This window comes from Danio aesculapii, chromosome 7, assembly GCF_903798145.1.
Source record: "Danio aesculapii chromosome 7, fDanAes4.1, whole genome shotgun sequence".
In the NCBI taxonomy this organism is placed as follows: Eukaryota; Metazoa; Chordata; class Actinopteri; order Cypriniformes; family Danionidae; genus Danio; species Danio aesculapii.
Genome location: NC_079441.1, coordinates 69,227,448 through 69,244,738, shown reverse-complemented (window position 1 = coordinate 69,244,738; position 17,291 = coordinate 69,227,448). Strand labels below are relative to the sequence as shown.

The window sequence follows — 17,291 nt, the reverse complement described above, 5'->3', positions numbered from 1 at the left end:
GGGGGAAACCGGAGCACCCGGAGGAAACCCACGTGAACATGTGAAAAACTTGCAAACTCCACACAGCCAACCGACCCAGCCGAGGCTCGAACCAGCAACCTTCTTGCTATGAGGTGATCGTGCTACCCACTGAGCCACCGTGACGCCCCCATTTGGCATCACTGTTGACTGAATTTATTTATTTTTTATTGTTAATATGTACAAACTTAGCACAAGAATATACATCTCACAACAATTATGAACAAACAAAACAAAATAAAAATGAGAGAAACTATACTAGTTATACAATCAAAGTATAAATGCCAGATGCCAGAGGTAAAATAAATAAAAAGGTAAGATGATAGTAATGATAGTGATAGTGAAATGTACATAATGCTTCATATATTTTTTTAGCTTTACTGTTTCTTTTTTCTTTTTAATTCATGAATGGAAATATACAACCACAATCAGGAGATCAATATAAGAGAGGAAAAATACAAGTTACATTAACTGCAGATAGGAAAAGAAGACTAACAAAACACAGAAATGGGCAAGTAAATTACAATTGTACAAAAATGTATGGAAATAAACAAATTAAGAGCATTACAGGAAAGCTATCTAACTTAAATCAGAGCCAATAGACAACAATTCTTCATATTGTACCAAAAATCTGACTCATTTTTTGTTGTCACACATACGGAAAGATTTGAGCAGTGAGTCAACTTCAATCAGAAAATGTCGAAAAGTAGGGATTGAAGCCATTTTTGTTTATGTATAAAAAAAAATTCCAAACAAGTTAAAAAAGTTGAAGATAAATGCTTTAGATTTATGTGCAGATTCTGAGTAATAACAAATAATACTTTACAGTTTCTAATGTTAGTGTATCTTTGTTGACTGGAGCTCAGTCAGACCAAACCTACGATGACGTCAGGGGAGGAAATGTAACATGGAGTCCGGATTTTTTTTTTTTAAAACACTCACGCTTTGACCATCTGACCGACCGCGAGGATCCCTCTTCAGGACTTCTGGATTCACACTCCTCCTAAATATATCCCCCCAAAACACACCTCCACCGTCGTGTGCTCTGGAGCTTAATTTTTAAGTCTACATTGAAGAGTCGCGTAGTGGAAACCAACTTTACGCATTCATTTTCTCCAAGAATGGTTTTATTGTTCGGCACGCGGATATATCGCGTGTTTTGTTTTTAGCTTTTTCGCTTATCGTGTGATAACCATCGAGTTTCGCTTTTATTTATTGAGTATTTTTAAGCAGTGATGTGAAGGAAGGAGAAAAAAAGTTTGTGATCAGATTTCCTTGAGTTTGTGAGACTGTTATCTTGGGATGCCTTGCTGCAGCTGCTGTCTGCTTATGGAGGAGCGATATTTGACTGGAAACAAAGGCAATTAACGTTATTTTGGTGTAAAACTGCGAAACTTGTTTACAAAATGAGACTTATGGAAGACAAAGAGGGACATTCGAGCGCTTCTGTTCGGACTGCTTAATATGTGGATGAAAAACAGACCCCGTTTGTTGATAATGTTGTGTCTAGACTGTGTTTTGACTATGACTTAAAACGCTGACCCGCGTCTCTGCTCTATGGCTTTGGACGAATATTTGTCGTGTTTCGATATAAACAACAACAGAAGCTGCACCGAAAGGCTATTTATATGCTAATCTGACCCCCTTCTCTTTTGCCGTGTGAATATATCAACGACGGCTGGAGTAATGTCGGTGTTTTGCGTCCTTTTGCTGGCTTTTGTGCTGCTGCTCAGAGGCTCAGGATCCACTGAATGTAAAACATACGATGAAAGATCCAGGAGTGCGGGGAAAAGCTCTCCTTCTGTGGCCACACTGGACAGAAAAGTGGTCTGCAGTAACATGGAGTTCCGTCAGGTGCCCTCTCCTGAAACATTTCCCAACAGGACCGTCTCACTGTAAGTAAACACGTAACGTTATTTACACTACATTTTACCTCAGAAATAGACACTACACGATGGTTTCTGGTGTTCTGGTCACTCTGGAGGAAAAGTTTAGGAAAACCGAAGTGAGTTTTCAAGCCAGAGATGCAGAGTAATTATTATTTAAAGGGTTAGCTCACCTGAAAATTAAAATAGTCTTTTAATTGGGGTAAAGTATGTTTTAAATTAGCACATTCGTTCATTTTTTTGAGTCGTGACCATTTGTGACATGCTAGTTTGAATATTGGGTCTAAAGCCCCATGCACGTATGTCTTGAAAACAAAATTAGCACTATTTATTTGACAGTTAACAATGTTGTACTTTTAATAGTCATTGGCTGCTAATATAATTTCACTATTTGGAATTTGCTTAGAATACTTTTCTGATAGGATATTATTAAGGAGAAAGTCTGAATGTGTAAATATTAAAGCAACACTTGCTTTAACTTTGTGATTTACCTAAGAAATGCACTTTACTAGACATCACTTGTTGATTTCTGGTGTTCTGGTTACTTTGGAAAAGTTTTGGAAAACTGAAGTGAGTTTAAGTCAAATAAATCCAGAGTATTAATTATTTAAAGGGTTAGTTCACTTGGAAATTTAAGTTGTTATTATTTACTCACCCTTATGTCTTTTCATGAGACTCTCATTTTATTTTATTTTAGATGAACTGAAAGTGCTGTCATCCTATGTAGACAGTAAGGTTCCAGACTCCTTTAATATCTAGAAAAAGACTAAGTAACATCCTCAAAACAGACCAAATGAAAGATATTTAGTGTTGAACTTTTTGTGGTACACACAGATTTGTTTAAACCATGATTTTTTTTAGCATTCATTTATGATTAAAACAAATCCACATTACAGCTTAAAGTAGTCATAACAGACACTTGGACACTTATCACATTGAACTGACAGACTAGACCTAATTTTGGTAACATATTTTTCATATTTATACTAACATGTCTTTTTATATGATGTTGCTGGCATTTATAGTGCAATATGTAAAGGTATAGTTGCCATAATTAAATGGTAAGCACTTAAAAGGAGATATATTGATCGAATTTATGAACAACCAGCTTAATTTTTTCTGACATCCATTAATGTAGGGTTAAAGCAACTGCTACACTGCAAAGAAAAATACGTAAAAGTTACGGTTAAAAAAAACAACAGGTTGCCATTTTTTTCTCTTAAAAATACAAAAGCGTCAAAAAAATGTCGAATTTTTACAGTAAACTACTGTATTTCATTAATTTATAGTGGTAATACACCAATATTTTGAAGTACTAACATCTATAATGGGTTCATCCTCTATAGACAGTGAGTTTCTAGACTTCAATGTCCAGAAAAAGACCCAAAAACATCCTCAAAACAGACCATATGAAAGATATTTACTAGTGGACTTCATGGGACACACAGATTTGTGTAAACTAAACCATGATATTTTTTAGCATTCACTTATGATTAAAACAAATCCACATTACAGCTTAACAAAGTGGTCTTAACAGCAACAAAATGACACCCGGTTTAACACTCTTCACCCTGAAGTGATGGACAAAACCTAATTTTGGTAACATATTTCTTATAATAATACTTGCATGCTTTTTAGTTATGATGTTGTTGGGATTTATGACAATTTTACCATCTGTCCAAGGATAACGGATAAAAAAATGGCTTTTTTGACCCTGCCCAATCAATCAATCAGTCAATCAATCAATCAATCAATCAATCAATCAATCAATCAATCAGTTGTAATAAAGAGAGTAAATAACATTCAATGTTGGGCTTGAGGCAAACATGCCATAAATATTTTACTATACTATACTGTAGAACGCTTTAATAAATAGCCTCTGATATGATGTGAGAATAAATATAAATATGTAATGGCTTGTTTCCACTGATTGGTACGGTTCGGGTCGGTACGGGTCACCTTATCAGGCTTGCGTTTCCACTACCAAGGGTACCCTTTTGGTGGGTGTGGTGTATGACAGAAAGTTTCAGTCGACGTCATTCTCGCTCGAGCAAATGTCTACAATAAAGCTGTACAGGTCGCTCACATATCATATGAGAAGCGCTTCTCACAAAACAGATGCTTCATACACATAAACACTTGTGTAGAAATGTTTATTACTAACTTTTCAATGAACATGAGTTGATTATAACTGCAGATCAATGACAGTGCGAAATAGCCTACTGTAACGTCTGTAATTATATTAAATAAATTAACATATATAAACAAATACAGCCCCTTACAGTCTGCGATATGTTAAGAACTACAGAAGAACTACATATAGCAGACATTTAGTGCTTACTTAGGTTCAAAAACAACACAAAAGATAGCCCACAGTCAATGAAAACCTCTTATCTGTGTCTGTAATCTTCAGCAGCACATGTAGCCTCTGTTAGACAGTAATTCCATCATTCCCAGTTCATAATAGTCCAAAATGTGAAGATAATAAGTTAGTTAAACATGGCATTTTGTTCATGTTTGCGGAAATGTGCTCCTTTTTTGCAGCTTCTCCTTTGTTTTTTCGCGCTTCACTCTCGCGTTTGTCAGCTTCTGACAGGATCGGGTTTCAAAAGCACGTCAATAATCAAGCGCAGGTTATTATCTTCAGCTCAAGAAGTTTGTTATTTCAGATATAGATGCGCGGCGAATGCAAGGAAGAAAGCGAAACCGCTCGCGCTTCAGACTGGCTCGTAAAAAACACTGAGGCACAGGGTAGATTCTGCTCTACTCCATGGCTTTGTGGCTGTTCATCAAGATGACGACAACGTTTGTTTGAGCCCGGATCGACCATGGCTCGTTATTTTATGTATATATAATTCCGCTGTAATCTCTCGCTGTGTATTTCAAACATGGCGGGTTTTTTGTTTTCATTCTGGCTTGTTGCGTAAGCGAATGACGTATCTCTGTAAACCAATAGCGTTCAGCTGCGCGTCTAGCTCCGCCTTTTGGTACCCTTTCTCGTGTTTGGTACCCTTTCGAAAGGGTGCCAAAAAAATGGTACGGTACGGTTCGGTTCGGTACGTCTTTTGACAGTGGAAACGGCCATAAAAGCGTACCAAACCGAATCGTACCGTACCACTCAATGGAAACAGGCCATTATATGCTGCACTTGTAAAGGTTTGAAAATACATCTGGAAAGTGCTCGAATTGTTTAAATTCAGTGTTTTTTTTCGCTAAAAATCAGTTCATATATCTGCATTATGTAGTAAAATCCTTGTCATAATGCTTCGTAACCTTGTTTAGTTATCATGTTATTGGCTAGGTTGATATGAGGCATGGTCTGATCTTTTGCTATGGCTGTCTAAAGATGAAAATATTTGACAACATCACATTACCTGCACGACCAGTCAAAGACTCTGAACATACTTGACTGAATATGTTTTTCAGGATCTCCAGAGTGATTTTATTTTTTCAGTTGCTTTAGCTTTGCTCGGTTGTTGGCTGGTGATGCAGCCTTATTAGGGTTTAAATGAAAAGCGGCTCACGTGACTGTGTCTTTTAGAGGTGGTTATCAAGCATGTCTGAAAGCCTGAATGGGGCTTTCGTCTTTCTTGGTGTGCCTGTGCGTTTGCTAATAGAGGATGAACGCATGTAAAAACAGACTTTGATCTCCTGGAAAATGGATGTAGGCTGTTAGATAGGGGTTGGAAACACCAGAGTTCACACAATACTTGTCACAATATAATTTTATTGCAATTTATTAGCTTTTTCCAACTTCGATTGATGTCCTCAAAGGAAAACTTTGGCAGGATCTGTTTTAAATAAACAGAAATGATGCTGCTGTACTTATTTTTACCAACTTACTGGATACTCAGGGTGACTTAGCTGACCATAAAAAAAAAACTACATCATCTAGTGCAGTGGTCCTCAGCTACAAACCCTGAGCTACGGACTAGTGCAGTTGGTACCAGGTCGCACAATAAATAATTATTTCTGTTTTATTTATTAAATGAGCTTAAACGATCTTTTATTTTGAAAAAATGAATGTATTCTTGGTTACATCTTGGTCACTTAAGTGCCAAAATTTAACCCACAACCTAGCAAAATGGATAAGAAACAGACGTCTTCGGAAAGTTTTTTTGCGAAGGAGGAAAAGGCCCAGTGAAGGACCCACGAACTGCCAAAGAATGGATCCGCAACCCATTTGTCAGCAAATCAAGTGAATTCAGGATGTCTGTGCAAGATGATCAACTGCTGGAAATCGCAAATGACGGCAGCCTCGTTTACATATCATCTATCGCGAGCTTATTTCCAATTTAGGCGCATGGCTTATAAGCATATTGGGAGCGACACGCTCGCATCTTCCTGGCACACCTATTTGAAAACATCACAGCTTTTCAGAATGCCACACCACGAGTCACATGACAAGAACTGACTGATCAGTTTAATGCTTTGTATGGAATATACACATTTCGGGAGTCTACTTATCTCAGACAAACACAGAACACCCAAACACTGCAGTGCTTTTTAATTTTCTCCATAAATAAAACGTGTATCAGAGTAACAATGTTTTGCCATCTTGTCAATCTCTGAGAAAGCGATTAACGGGCGCCTAGCAGTATAACCCCGGGCCACGGTAAAAATGTTAATCGTTGACCGGTCCACAATGACAAAAAGGTTGGGGACCACTGATCTAGTGGTCTGCAATAGATTTTATTATTTAGCCAAGTGGTATAATAAAATATTGCCAATATATAGATATGTGAGTCTGTGTATTCTTATATTATTGCTGTAGCATCCTTCTCGATAGATGGTCAAGAGTTAAACTGATGGTTTTCTCGATTTATTATACAAACACCAATGTAAGAGTAAAATATATATATATATATATATATATATATATATATATATATATATATATTCAACAGTGCATCTATTAGTTTAATGTCAAGCTATCAGCTCACCATCACATCCTTAATACCTCAACACAAGGCTAAACCACAATATACGTAATATTTTGTAGACACTAACCTTGTGCCGTTTCGGAGAGTACTAAAGCATTCAATAAAAACCTTTTCACATATCACGAGACATCTATCTTTAAGATGTCTTTCCGTCTTTTCTAAAGTAGCGATCTCCGTCGTTCTCACAGGAACTATATGCAGGAACTATATACAATATGCACGTAACATTCAAAAAATGTTCCTTAATACAAAGTATTAAATGAAGCATACAAGCTCAAAATAAAATAAAGACAACAATAAAATTAAGAACTATTCGATCATATTCTTTTTTTAAACCGAGTAATTTACAATCGCTGTGGGAAAATATTGTGATGCTATGCTGTAAAGAGATTTTTCCCCCCAAGCCTACTGTTGGAAATGTTGGAGTGGGCATGTGTGTGGCAAAATGGACTCGAATGCCAACCATTGTAGCCTAAATGTGTACAGAAAATATGAAAATAGAAAATATATGCTTTCTACTATTGGAGTCGTTTTAGAAAGTCACCACCTTCAAGATGGAAAAAAGCTAATTTAGTGTAAAATGCCCGACTCATTTTAAAACCGTAAATCAACAGGAGGCTTTAGCCAAAACTGGATGTTAATTTTTCATCCCTAATAAAGCAGGCATTTGGTTCGGAACCCTAGATCGATTTCATAAGCATTTCTCAGTGTTATCCTAAAGCTGGCCCAGTTGAATAGGAATGGTCATGAAAATTCAGCAGTGTCAAGTTCCCATGCCCTGTACAGGAAGTCTCAGCATTACAATGACCAAACATAAACTTCATTCATGGTGTCTCAATTACTTGGTTTGGCATGTGCATAGTGAGTGTTTATAGGCCGCAGTCCTGTCATATGATGTTTTCTTCCAGCAAGAGGCTGACAGTAGGCTGCTTATGACTAAATGTGGGATTTCCAGGCAGTAGTAGTTATCCATGGAGTCCCACTGCTTCTCCTGACCTTCTCTGACCCTGAAAATCAATTACTTTGCTCAGGTTGGAGTGGGGAAACCTTTACCTCACACATGTAGGGTCAGGAGGTTTATTATACGACCCTTAAGCAGGGTTTACAACATTGTTACATTTGAAGCAGTTTGATTGCTTGCTGGAGTTTTGTTTTTATGTGTATTAGTTGGTAGACAGTAGTTAAAATAGATTAATCCCATTAAAGCTGACGTGAAATGAAGAGAATTTTAAGAAAACCACATTCTGAATAAGTCAAAGTCAGCTCTACTGTCAATTCTGCCACTTGTACAGACACACAGAGAATTGAAATAACATTACTCTCAGACTCTGGGTGCATACAGATAACAAAAACACTGCAAGATGAATGTGAATATACAATAAATATGCAATTAATTTGGCAGGTAGAGTCCAAATAAGTGAAATAAGTGCGGTTCAATTAGAGTTTGTTTGATAAAGTGACAGAGCTGTTGTTTAGAGTATGTGTTAATAGTATGAGGTAGTTTTTGTCAGTGCTGTAGTGGTAGGGTTCTAGTTCAATATGAGATACGATATTTAAAAAAATGTTATAAGTAACATATGTTTCGTATTATTTCAGTGAAAAGAAAGCATCGCTATAACTTCTAAAAGAGAACAACCATGCTTTACTGTTGCATACAACAAATCTGGCTAAAATGAGATTCGCAATTTATTTGTACTTAAAATAAAGATTACGATTTTCTCACGATTCTGTAGATGAAAAATAAAGATTAATATTAGTAGACTATTGTTATTTCTCAAACATGTGGTAAAACAACTGTAATATTATGTGTCGGTCTACTGTTGGTGAAAATGCTAAATTTTGAATGGTGGACTTGAACAGCCTTTTCAATTTGTCCTGGTCATTAATTCACAGTGAAGTGATGACATCAGAATACAACTATTCATAATTCTGATGTTGAATTATTATGTTTGAGACATGTTCTTGCAATCTGTCATTGACGACATTATAGATCTTTTTTTCTACTGGTAAAATCTGTCATTTGTCATTATCAGATTCCCTCTTGCATTATATTCAACATTATATAGGCTAGAGTAGTTATACTGACACTGTTAAACATTTATTCTCATGGACAACACTGTGTGTTCGCTATGAAAGCAAAACAATAAATGCTTGTCGTAATCATTACTCTAAAATGCGATATGATTATTTAAATGATGTGCGTGCTTTCGGTTTAATTTTCACTGCTAATTGAAATTTAATTTTCACATCGCTCCGTGCCTCGAACTGAATGTTATTTAGAACTTTATTACCTGTTATTCACAGCCAGTTCTGTTCACTATCATTCACAGGTGCACGCCCGCCCTCTCTGTGGTAACAACTCACGGTCAGCAGCTACACATCATTACATGAAGACAGAAATGACATTTTTGGGTGAATTATACCCACACAGTATATAAATAATATTTAAGACTCCATTTGGTGGTGTCCACGTTGCTGAGCAATGTATGTAAAACATACTTGTGCGGCCGCCTTTGCTTCTCTCCTCTACTTGGAAATATGATTGGCAGAATCGTAGAGATGCTGGATTAAGATCGTCTAGGGCAGGACTGTCCAAACTCGGTTCTGAAGGGCCTGTGTCCTGCAGATTTTAGCTTAAACTTGCCTCAACACAGCTGCAAGGATGTTTCTAGAAAGCCTAGTAAGAGCTTGATTAGCTGACCCAGGTGTGTCTGAATGGGGTTGGAACTAAACTTTGCAGGACACCAGCTCTCCAGGACCGAGTTTGGACACCCCTGGTCCACAGGGTCGAATCAAGATCGCGATATTTTTCGATTAATCGTACAGCTCTACAACAAATAAGGCATTTTAACGATGTAAACAAACATAAATATCGTCGTCGTTTTGTCAACCTGAAAACAAGATCAATCAAGAAACTCAGTTCAGAACAGGTCATTTGTGGAAATATTAAAAAGTTTAGCCATAATACAGTTAAAATGCATGCATTAATAATAATAATAATAATAATAATAATAATAAATAATCATTTTTAAGTTTGTATCGCAGATTGTTTGTGTTTATACACTTATTATACCATTGTCTGTTTAATTTATTTACCTAAAAAGTGTTCGACTCCCCAGAAAACAAAAAATAACTTTTTATTTAATTAGCGCCTTTGCACTGTTGTGTTATTTATGCTTGTAATTTGTTTATCTTATTTCATGAAGATATGCTCCCCTACAAAATCAGAATTGATCAATTCTTTCCAAACAGAGCTATTGAAGTCATCTGGTGAACTTGTTCATATCGCTATATACAGTCGAAACGATTATATCTTGTTTTGTGGTTTATTTTTCCTACTTTCTAGTAGGAATTACATGACAAATTAAAACCTGTCAGTAATTTTCAGCATTCACAATCCCGTAAATTCAAGCAATATTGACAACAGCTCTGGCAGAAATGCTGATCAAACCAAGACAGAAGCTACAGTATATTTTATTCATTCCTTCATCATTCTCTCTTAACTCTTTCTTTCACGTCTTAAACAATTAGACCCAAAAAATCCAACTGTATTTTCTGATTGTATTTTAGTAAAGAGAAGTAATAATGTTATTATACTCTCACTAGAACAACAAATGTAATATCGCAATATACAATCGCAGAAAAACTAAATATCGCACTGTCATTTTTTCCCCAGTATCTTGCAGCCCTAGTGCATTGACATGTCAATATCACCTGAAAAATCACAGTAAATTATATTAAATCACTCATTTATTGCAATATGCAGATTTAAATCATTTTATATATTGAATCAAATGTATATCTACATTTTAGATGCATTATATTTTGTTTCTTGGTTAATTTTTGATCTCATAATAAGTATTCAAAATATTACAATTAAATTTTTCAGTAAAACAACATATCTCTTTTTTTAGTGACCTCATTATACTTGCAACTGGAGATTGAGAGTTTGTTTCATGCTACGCTGCTTCTAAAATATCCTCTAAACAGCTTTAGGAAAGTTACTAAATCCCCACCCAAACTCAGAGTTGAGATTGTTTCTCAGTGCTTGGGATTGGTTTATAGCAATTTCTGTTGTAAATGGATCTTGTGTGTGCAGCTGTCTTTTTATGTGGGCCCAGACGTAGAGCTTGTTTCTCTTAGGCAAGTGTTGAAAGCTACACCTGGACTGAGCTGCTCTCCCCAAAGCACACCTGGTGACTGTAGCGGGGCAGTGTGGGATGGGTTTCACAAAAGTGTTGAAATATGTCCTAATAGCTGTTTGATCAGGACTAGGGCTGCACGATATTGGATAAAACGGACGTCGCATTGTTTTGTTTTTCAGCGATATACAGTACTGCAAAAGTTTTAGGCCAACGTTAAATCTGCTGTTTTACCTATAGTATATTGAATATATGTGACCCTTTATCACAAAACCAGTCACAAGTGTGAATTGTTTGTCAATTTTTTTCCAAATTGAGACTTGTACGTGGTGAATAAATGATCTTTCAGTTGATTTATGGTTTGTTATGATAGGAGTTAGCTTAGAGTTTAATTATTTTGGTTGAATTGTTTAAGACATGTAAAAGACAGTGTTGGAGAGTGGCTGTTTGTCCTGGTTTGAGCTGCATTTCTACCAGTGTTGTTAGCAATATTGTCTGAATTGATGGAATTGTGAATGATGAAAAGTACAGAAAGGTTTTAATCCATTATGCCATTCCTTCTGGAAAGGACTTCAGCGGTAATAGTTTTCATTTTCAGCATGATAATGATCTGATAATTGTAGTGAAATTCAATTTGGAGAAAGAAAGCCGCTGATGAAACACGGACAGTCATGAAATGGCCTCCACAGGTTCCAGACCTGAATATTATTGAGGCTGTATGAGAAAAATATAACAGTAAAAACCTAAAGAAGAGCTCTGGAAGATGCTAAAAGAAGCCTGATATTATATATTACACATTATTTCAGAAAATTTCAAGACAATTAGAACAAAACAGTTCAAGCTGTGCATGATGCTACCTTAAACCACATTAGCCACATAAGCCACATTAAACAGAGACTATTGCTAGTACTGTTGTTGTTGTTGTTGTACATATTACCTATATTATCTGTTTGTTTTTAATAAAGAGACTGATTGATTGTATATTGTGATTATATAAGTCTTAGGCCAACAAATCTGGTATAATGCTTAGGACTTTTGCACAGTACTGTATATTGCGATGTGATTATAATTTTATATTGACTGGGATAATTTCGAAGGACAAGATAATCTGCATAAATCAGAGTGATAGCGTTTCGTAGTTTTCTAGAGAGTCTACCTGTATTTAAGTACAGAAAATAAATAATTAATTCATTTATTCATTCATTTTCCTTCTGTTTAGTCCCTTTATTCATCAGGGGTCACCACAGCATAATGCCCTTCCAGCTGCAACCCAGTACTGGGAAACACCGATACACACTCATACATACAGCCAATTTAGCTTATTCAATTCACCTAGCGCATGTGTTTGGACTGTGAGGGAAACCGGCGCACCCCGTGGAATCCAACGCAAACACGGGGAGAACATGCAAACTCCACACAGAAATGCCAACTGACCCAGCCAGGACTCGAACCAGCAACCTTCTTGCTGTGAGGCAACAGTGCTAACCACTGAGCCACCGTGTCGCCAGAAATTAAATAATCAAATATAAATAAACTGCATTAATCTTTGTTAAAACCACAGAGGTTGTATTTTCTTATACACAAATGGTTTGAATACACTTGAAATCTTAGTCATAACAAGCAAACTTTCACTCTGTTAATGTTAAACTTTGCAATGGCTAAAATTCCCACTCAAACTTTCTAATGGATGAATAAACTAAAACTCAACTGACATTGTTTTGTAAACAAATTTCGGGAGGAGCACACACAGAAGTTTCAGTATCAAGTACATCATTGACAATTATTCCGTTATCCAATCAGTTCTTGACCAAACCCCTATATATACCAAAGCTGCCTTACCTGCAGCATCTCACGACTTTAGCATCCCTCCACCACCCCAACACCTCACCTCTTAAGCATTACATTCCCGGGGGGAGCGTTCTGGGGCCGGGCTAGATACTGGAATCCCAACTCCGCTCTGTTTCCTGATAAGGGGAATAACTCGAGTTGGGGTGTCTTCCCCGAGCTCAGAGCCCTCTCCCCGGACAGCACGCCAAATATGCCTGATTCTGAAACAATTGCAAGTGTGAACGCGTGAAGTGACCTGTGTCTTTGCACATTGCAATGTTGATGCTGAAACGAGATATTGTGCAGCCCTAGATGCAGCGTAGGAAAATATCTAATGGTGACACTAATGGTAAATACAATGTTAACAGGTCAAGTAGCAAGTAAATAAAGCTGAAGTACTTTCACAGAGCGAACAATAAGCCATTCGTTTGATGATTACATTTAAGGTGACGTGTGTAATTTTGGTGTAATCACTTGCATCGGTTTTGCTGTGAAAAGAGTTTGTTTAAACTGTTTGTATTCACATTTGGCTTATTGCAGAGCATATTTCCAAATAATATACTGCCTGTTGTAATGTAGTCCAAGTTTTTTGATTTGTTTAGGAAGATTTGGTCTTGCTGAAAGTGAACTTGGATCGAGTGGGTTTATGTAAATTGTGCAAGTCTGTTTCGTTGCTCTCTTTGCTTTCAGTGCTGTGATCTATTTGCTCTGAAATCAAGATAAGGTTGAATCTTCACCATCTGTCTCCAGCACTAGGAGACCTGCAGGTTTCTTGGCAGACGCTCATTTGAATGCTAATTGTTAGATCGTCCTGTCTGCTGTCGAAGACCCAGACGATCTGTCATCATCACCCACACACCCCTAAGGACGTGTATCTGTAACAGTCAGCAGAATGCACCCTAAAGCCTGGCTCACACTGTGTGATTTTTTTTAATAATCCTGAATTGGGCTGCACAATATATCGACATCGTAATGTGATCATTCGCAATAGTCACATCGCGAGTATACGCACTAGCCGCATTTCCACTATTGGGCCAGGCCGGGCCAATAGCCCGGGAGGTTGAGAAATGAGGCTGAACTCATGTCGCGTTTCCACTGTCGGGCTAGTTGCTCGCAGCGCGTCACGCAAACACTGCCCCCAGAACGTCCCCCGAATCAAACGTCACACAACCCGTCACACAACCCGCCCACTTCAGCGGGAACAAAAAACTCAAATTATAACCCCAAACACAACCTGGCATCACTACGAGAGCTGGAAGATGGAGAACACCGAAGCGATTGCTTTTTTACTGTTTGTGGTCTGTTGGTGTAAGGCCAGACAGCGATCCCTGGATAAGGACATTCGAGTTCGGCGGCATTTACTTTTTTCTTCTTCTTAGTGAGTTAATCAAGCGCGATAGCAAAACAAATGTAAGGGAAGAAAGGATCTTGTCTCCTCTTTACCTGACAGGAAAACTCCGCCTTTGTACGTAACCCCGCCCCGAAGCCCCAGTTGGCCCTCCTTGGCCCAAGGTATTCGGCGGGCCGAAAAAGGCCGGACGCTGGCCCCAAGGAAGCCCCGCTTTGGCCCGATTACGCCCCGGAAGTGATAGTGGAAACGCGACTGGCCTTGGCTCGCCCTGGCTCGCTCGCTTTAGGCGCGATAGTGGAAACGCGGCTAATGTTGAGTCTGGATTATAATTGATCGCAAGTGTTTTTTGAGGCCTGAGACTGTGTGAAGGTTTTAAAAGCATTCAGGCATAAGAAATTGTACTGTTTGTAACTTTGACATGTTAATAACGAATCATTTTATTCAATTGTTTAACAAATAAAGACCATGACAGTATTATTTTACATTTGATTATTCGATTACTTTATACCTGATTACAGTTCGACTCCTCCGGAATACAACAAAATGCTGTTTATTTCATTTGTATATTTTTCTTTATTGAATTTATCAGCTTGTAGACTGTTTATTATATTGTATGCACTCCGCTGCAGAATCTAGTGTTGTCATGAAATTGGAATTCGATACCAATCGGTACTGGAATTTAAATGCGTCCATTTCCCGCTAACATTTTTGCACATTCTCAAACGGCGCTGATATGCCATTGTGTTCACGTGCTCAACAGAAATTACTGTGATTGGTCGTGAAGGTCATCACTTCACCGAACTCTCCACTGTTTACCGAGTGTAACCACGGATACAGGGACACTGGAGCGTTTTAAATCCATGAATAAAAAAAATTTAAGTACTGATTGGTGTCGATTTCCATTATCGTGACAACATTAACAGATTCGTCCCAATAAGTCTAAAATGATAAATTCTTTCCATATTGTTTATATTCAACTTGTCTAATGAAGTTGTATCCATATCGCAATATATATGGCAGAATAAAATAAAATAAAATATATGGCCGTCTTTCAGATGAGACGTTAAATCGAGGTCCTGACTCTCTGTGGTTGTTAAAAATCCCATGGGACTTCTCGTAAAGAGTAGGGGTGTAACCCCGGTGTCCTGTCCAAGTTCCCTCCATCGGCCCTTACCTATCATGGCTTCACAATCATCCCCCTCCACCGAATTGGCTCCATCACGGTCTCTTCACTCCACCAATAGCTGGTGTGTGGTGAGCGCACTGGCGCTGTTGTCCTGTAGCTGCCGTCGCATCATCCAAGTGGATGCTGCACACTGGTGATGGTGTGGAGAGACCCCCCCCCTCATGATTGTGAAGCACTTTGGGTGTATAGCCATACATGATAAATTACATTACATATTATTATTCTTTATTGAAATATTCAAAATACAATTAAACTATAGCAATTTTTTTGTGATGCATTTAAAAAATATGCTTTATTTCTGTGATGTAAAGCTAAATTTTCAACATCAGGTCTTCAGTGTCACATAATTATTCAGAAATCATTGAGATATGCAGAGTTTATTGCTACTCATCAGTGCTGTAAAAGCTGACTATTGCATTCTCTTCACCTGGATGAATTTTAAGAATCAGTTGTTATACTAAGAAAATCAGAAAATGCTCTGATATTATATCGAAATATGCTAAATATTATTAAACGTTAGCTGTTTTTTATGATTTATTTAAAAAATATGCTTTTATTTCTGTGATGTAAAGCTACATTTTCAGCATCAGGTCTTCAGTGTCACATGATTGTTCAGAAATCATTGTGATATGTAGGGTTTATTGCTACTCATCAGTGCTGTAAAAGCTGAATAACATTTTAGATTTTTTTTTTCTCCAAGACTCTTTCAAATAAACGTTCAAAATAAAGAATCTTTGACTGCATTTCACTATGAATATCATATCAGAGCTTAGTAAAACCTTTTAGAATCTGTTAACTTGTACACACACACACACACACACACACACACACACTAGTAATTCTCCAGGGCTTTTGTGTTGCATTGTATTGTAAACATGAGGGAGGGGATTCACTCAGCAATCTCGGCTCATGAATATCAGCATGGCTCTTTAATTGATCTTGACAGATAAGAGTCAGAAGGCAGCGTGTGCATGTTTATCCATACAAACTGCAGCATGTTCTCAGGCTTTTCTCTTTCTTTCATCTCTTGACAAGGACTGGGCTTCGAAAGCTTCAATTAAAGTTCCCCAGAATCAAAATGTAAACAAATAGAACTGTAATTGCAGACTGAGGGAAAGCAAATCTGACAGAATCTTTAGATATCATGCTGTTACATAAGACTCATCATATGTGCAATATGTAAGATGTCTGTTATAATTAAGACTGTGGTCTGAAAGAATTTTCCTTTTCATCAGTGTTGTCAGACTGAAGATCCAGTGGAGTCTTTATTTGCTGAAAGCCAAACTAAACTAAAATTTTAATTCGATTGATAATCAATTAAGCAAATTAATGTAATAAGCAAGATTATATATATATATATATATATATATATATATATATATATATATATATATATATATACATATATACATATATATATATATATATATATATATATATATATATATATATATATATATATATATATATATATATATATATATATATATATATATATATATTCTAATAACTGATTTATTTTATCTTTGCCATGATGACAGTAAATAATATTAGACTAGATATTCTTCAAGACACTTCTATACAGCTTAAAGTGACATTTAAGGGCTGCACTAGGTTAAATAGGTTAACTAGCAAGTTATTGTATAATGATGGTTTGTTCCGTAGACTATTAAAGAAAATATAGCTTAAAGGGGCTAATAATTTTGACCTTAAAATGGGTTTTAAAAAATTAAAAACTTTCTAGCTGAAATAAAACTAATAAGACTTTCTACAGAAAAAAAATATTATCAGACATACTGTGAAAATTTCCTCTGTTAAACATCATTAGGGGGATATTAAAAAAAGACAAATAAATTCAAAGGGGGGCTAATAAGTCTGTGTCTATATATATATATATATATATATATATATATAATATTTGGTGACACTTTATAAAGA

General features: G+C 36.7%; 1 protein-coding gene across 1 annotated transcript in view; it reads left to right on the top strand.

The window, feature by feature from the left end:
- The first annotated feature begins 932 nt into the window (after nt 1-932).
- LOC130232484 (adhesion G protein-coupled receptor A3) overlaps nt 933-17,291 on the top strand; it is a 79,965-nt gene continuing 63,606 nt past the window's right edge. Inside the window, exon 1 of the mRNA XM_056462422.1 lies at nt 933-1,913. Within this exon, the coding sequence (XP_056318397.1) occupies nt 1,705-1,913 (209 nt within the window). The 5' untranslated portion in view covers nt 933-1,704. The remainder of the gene's footprint in view (nt 1,914-17,291) is intronic.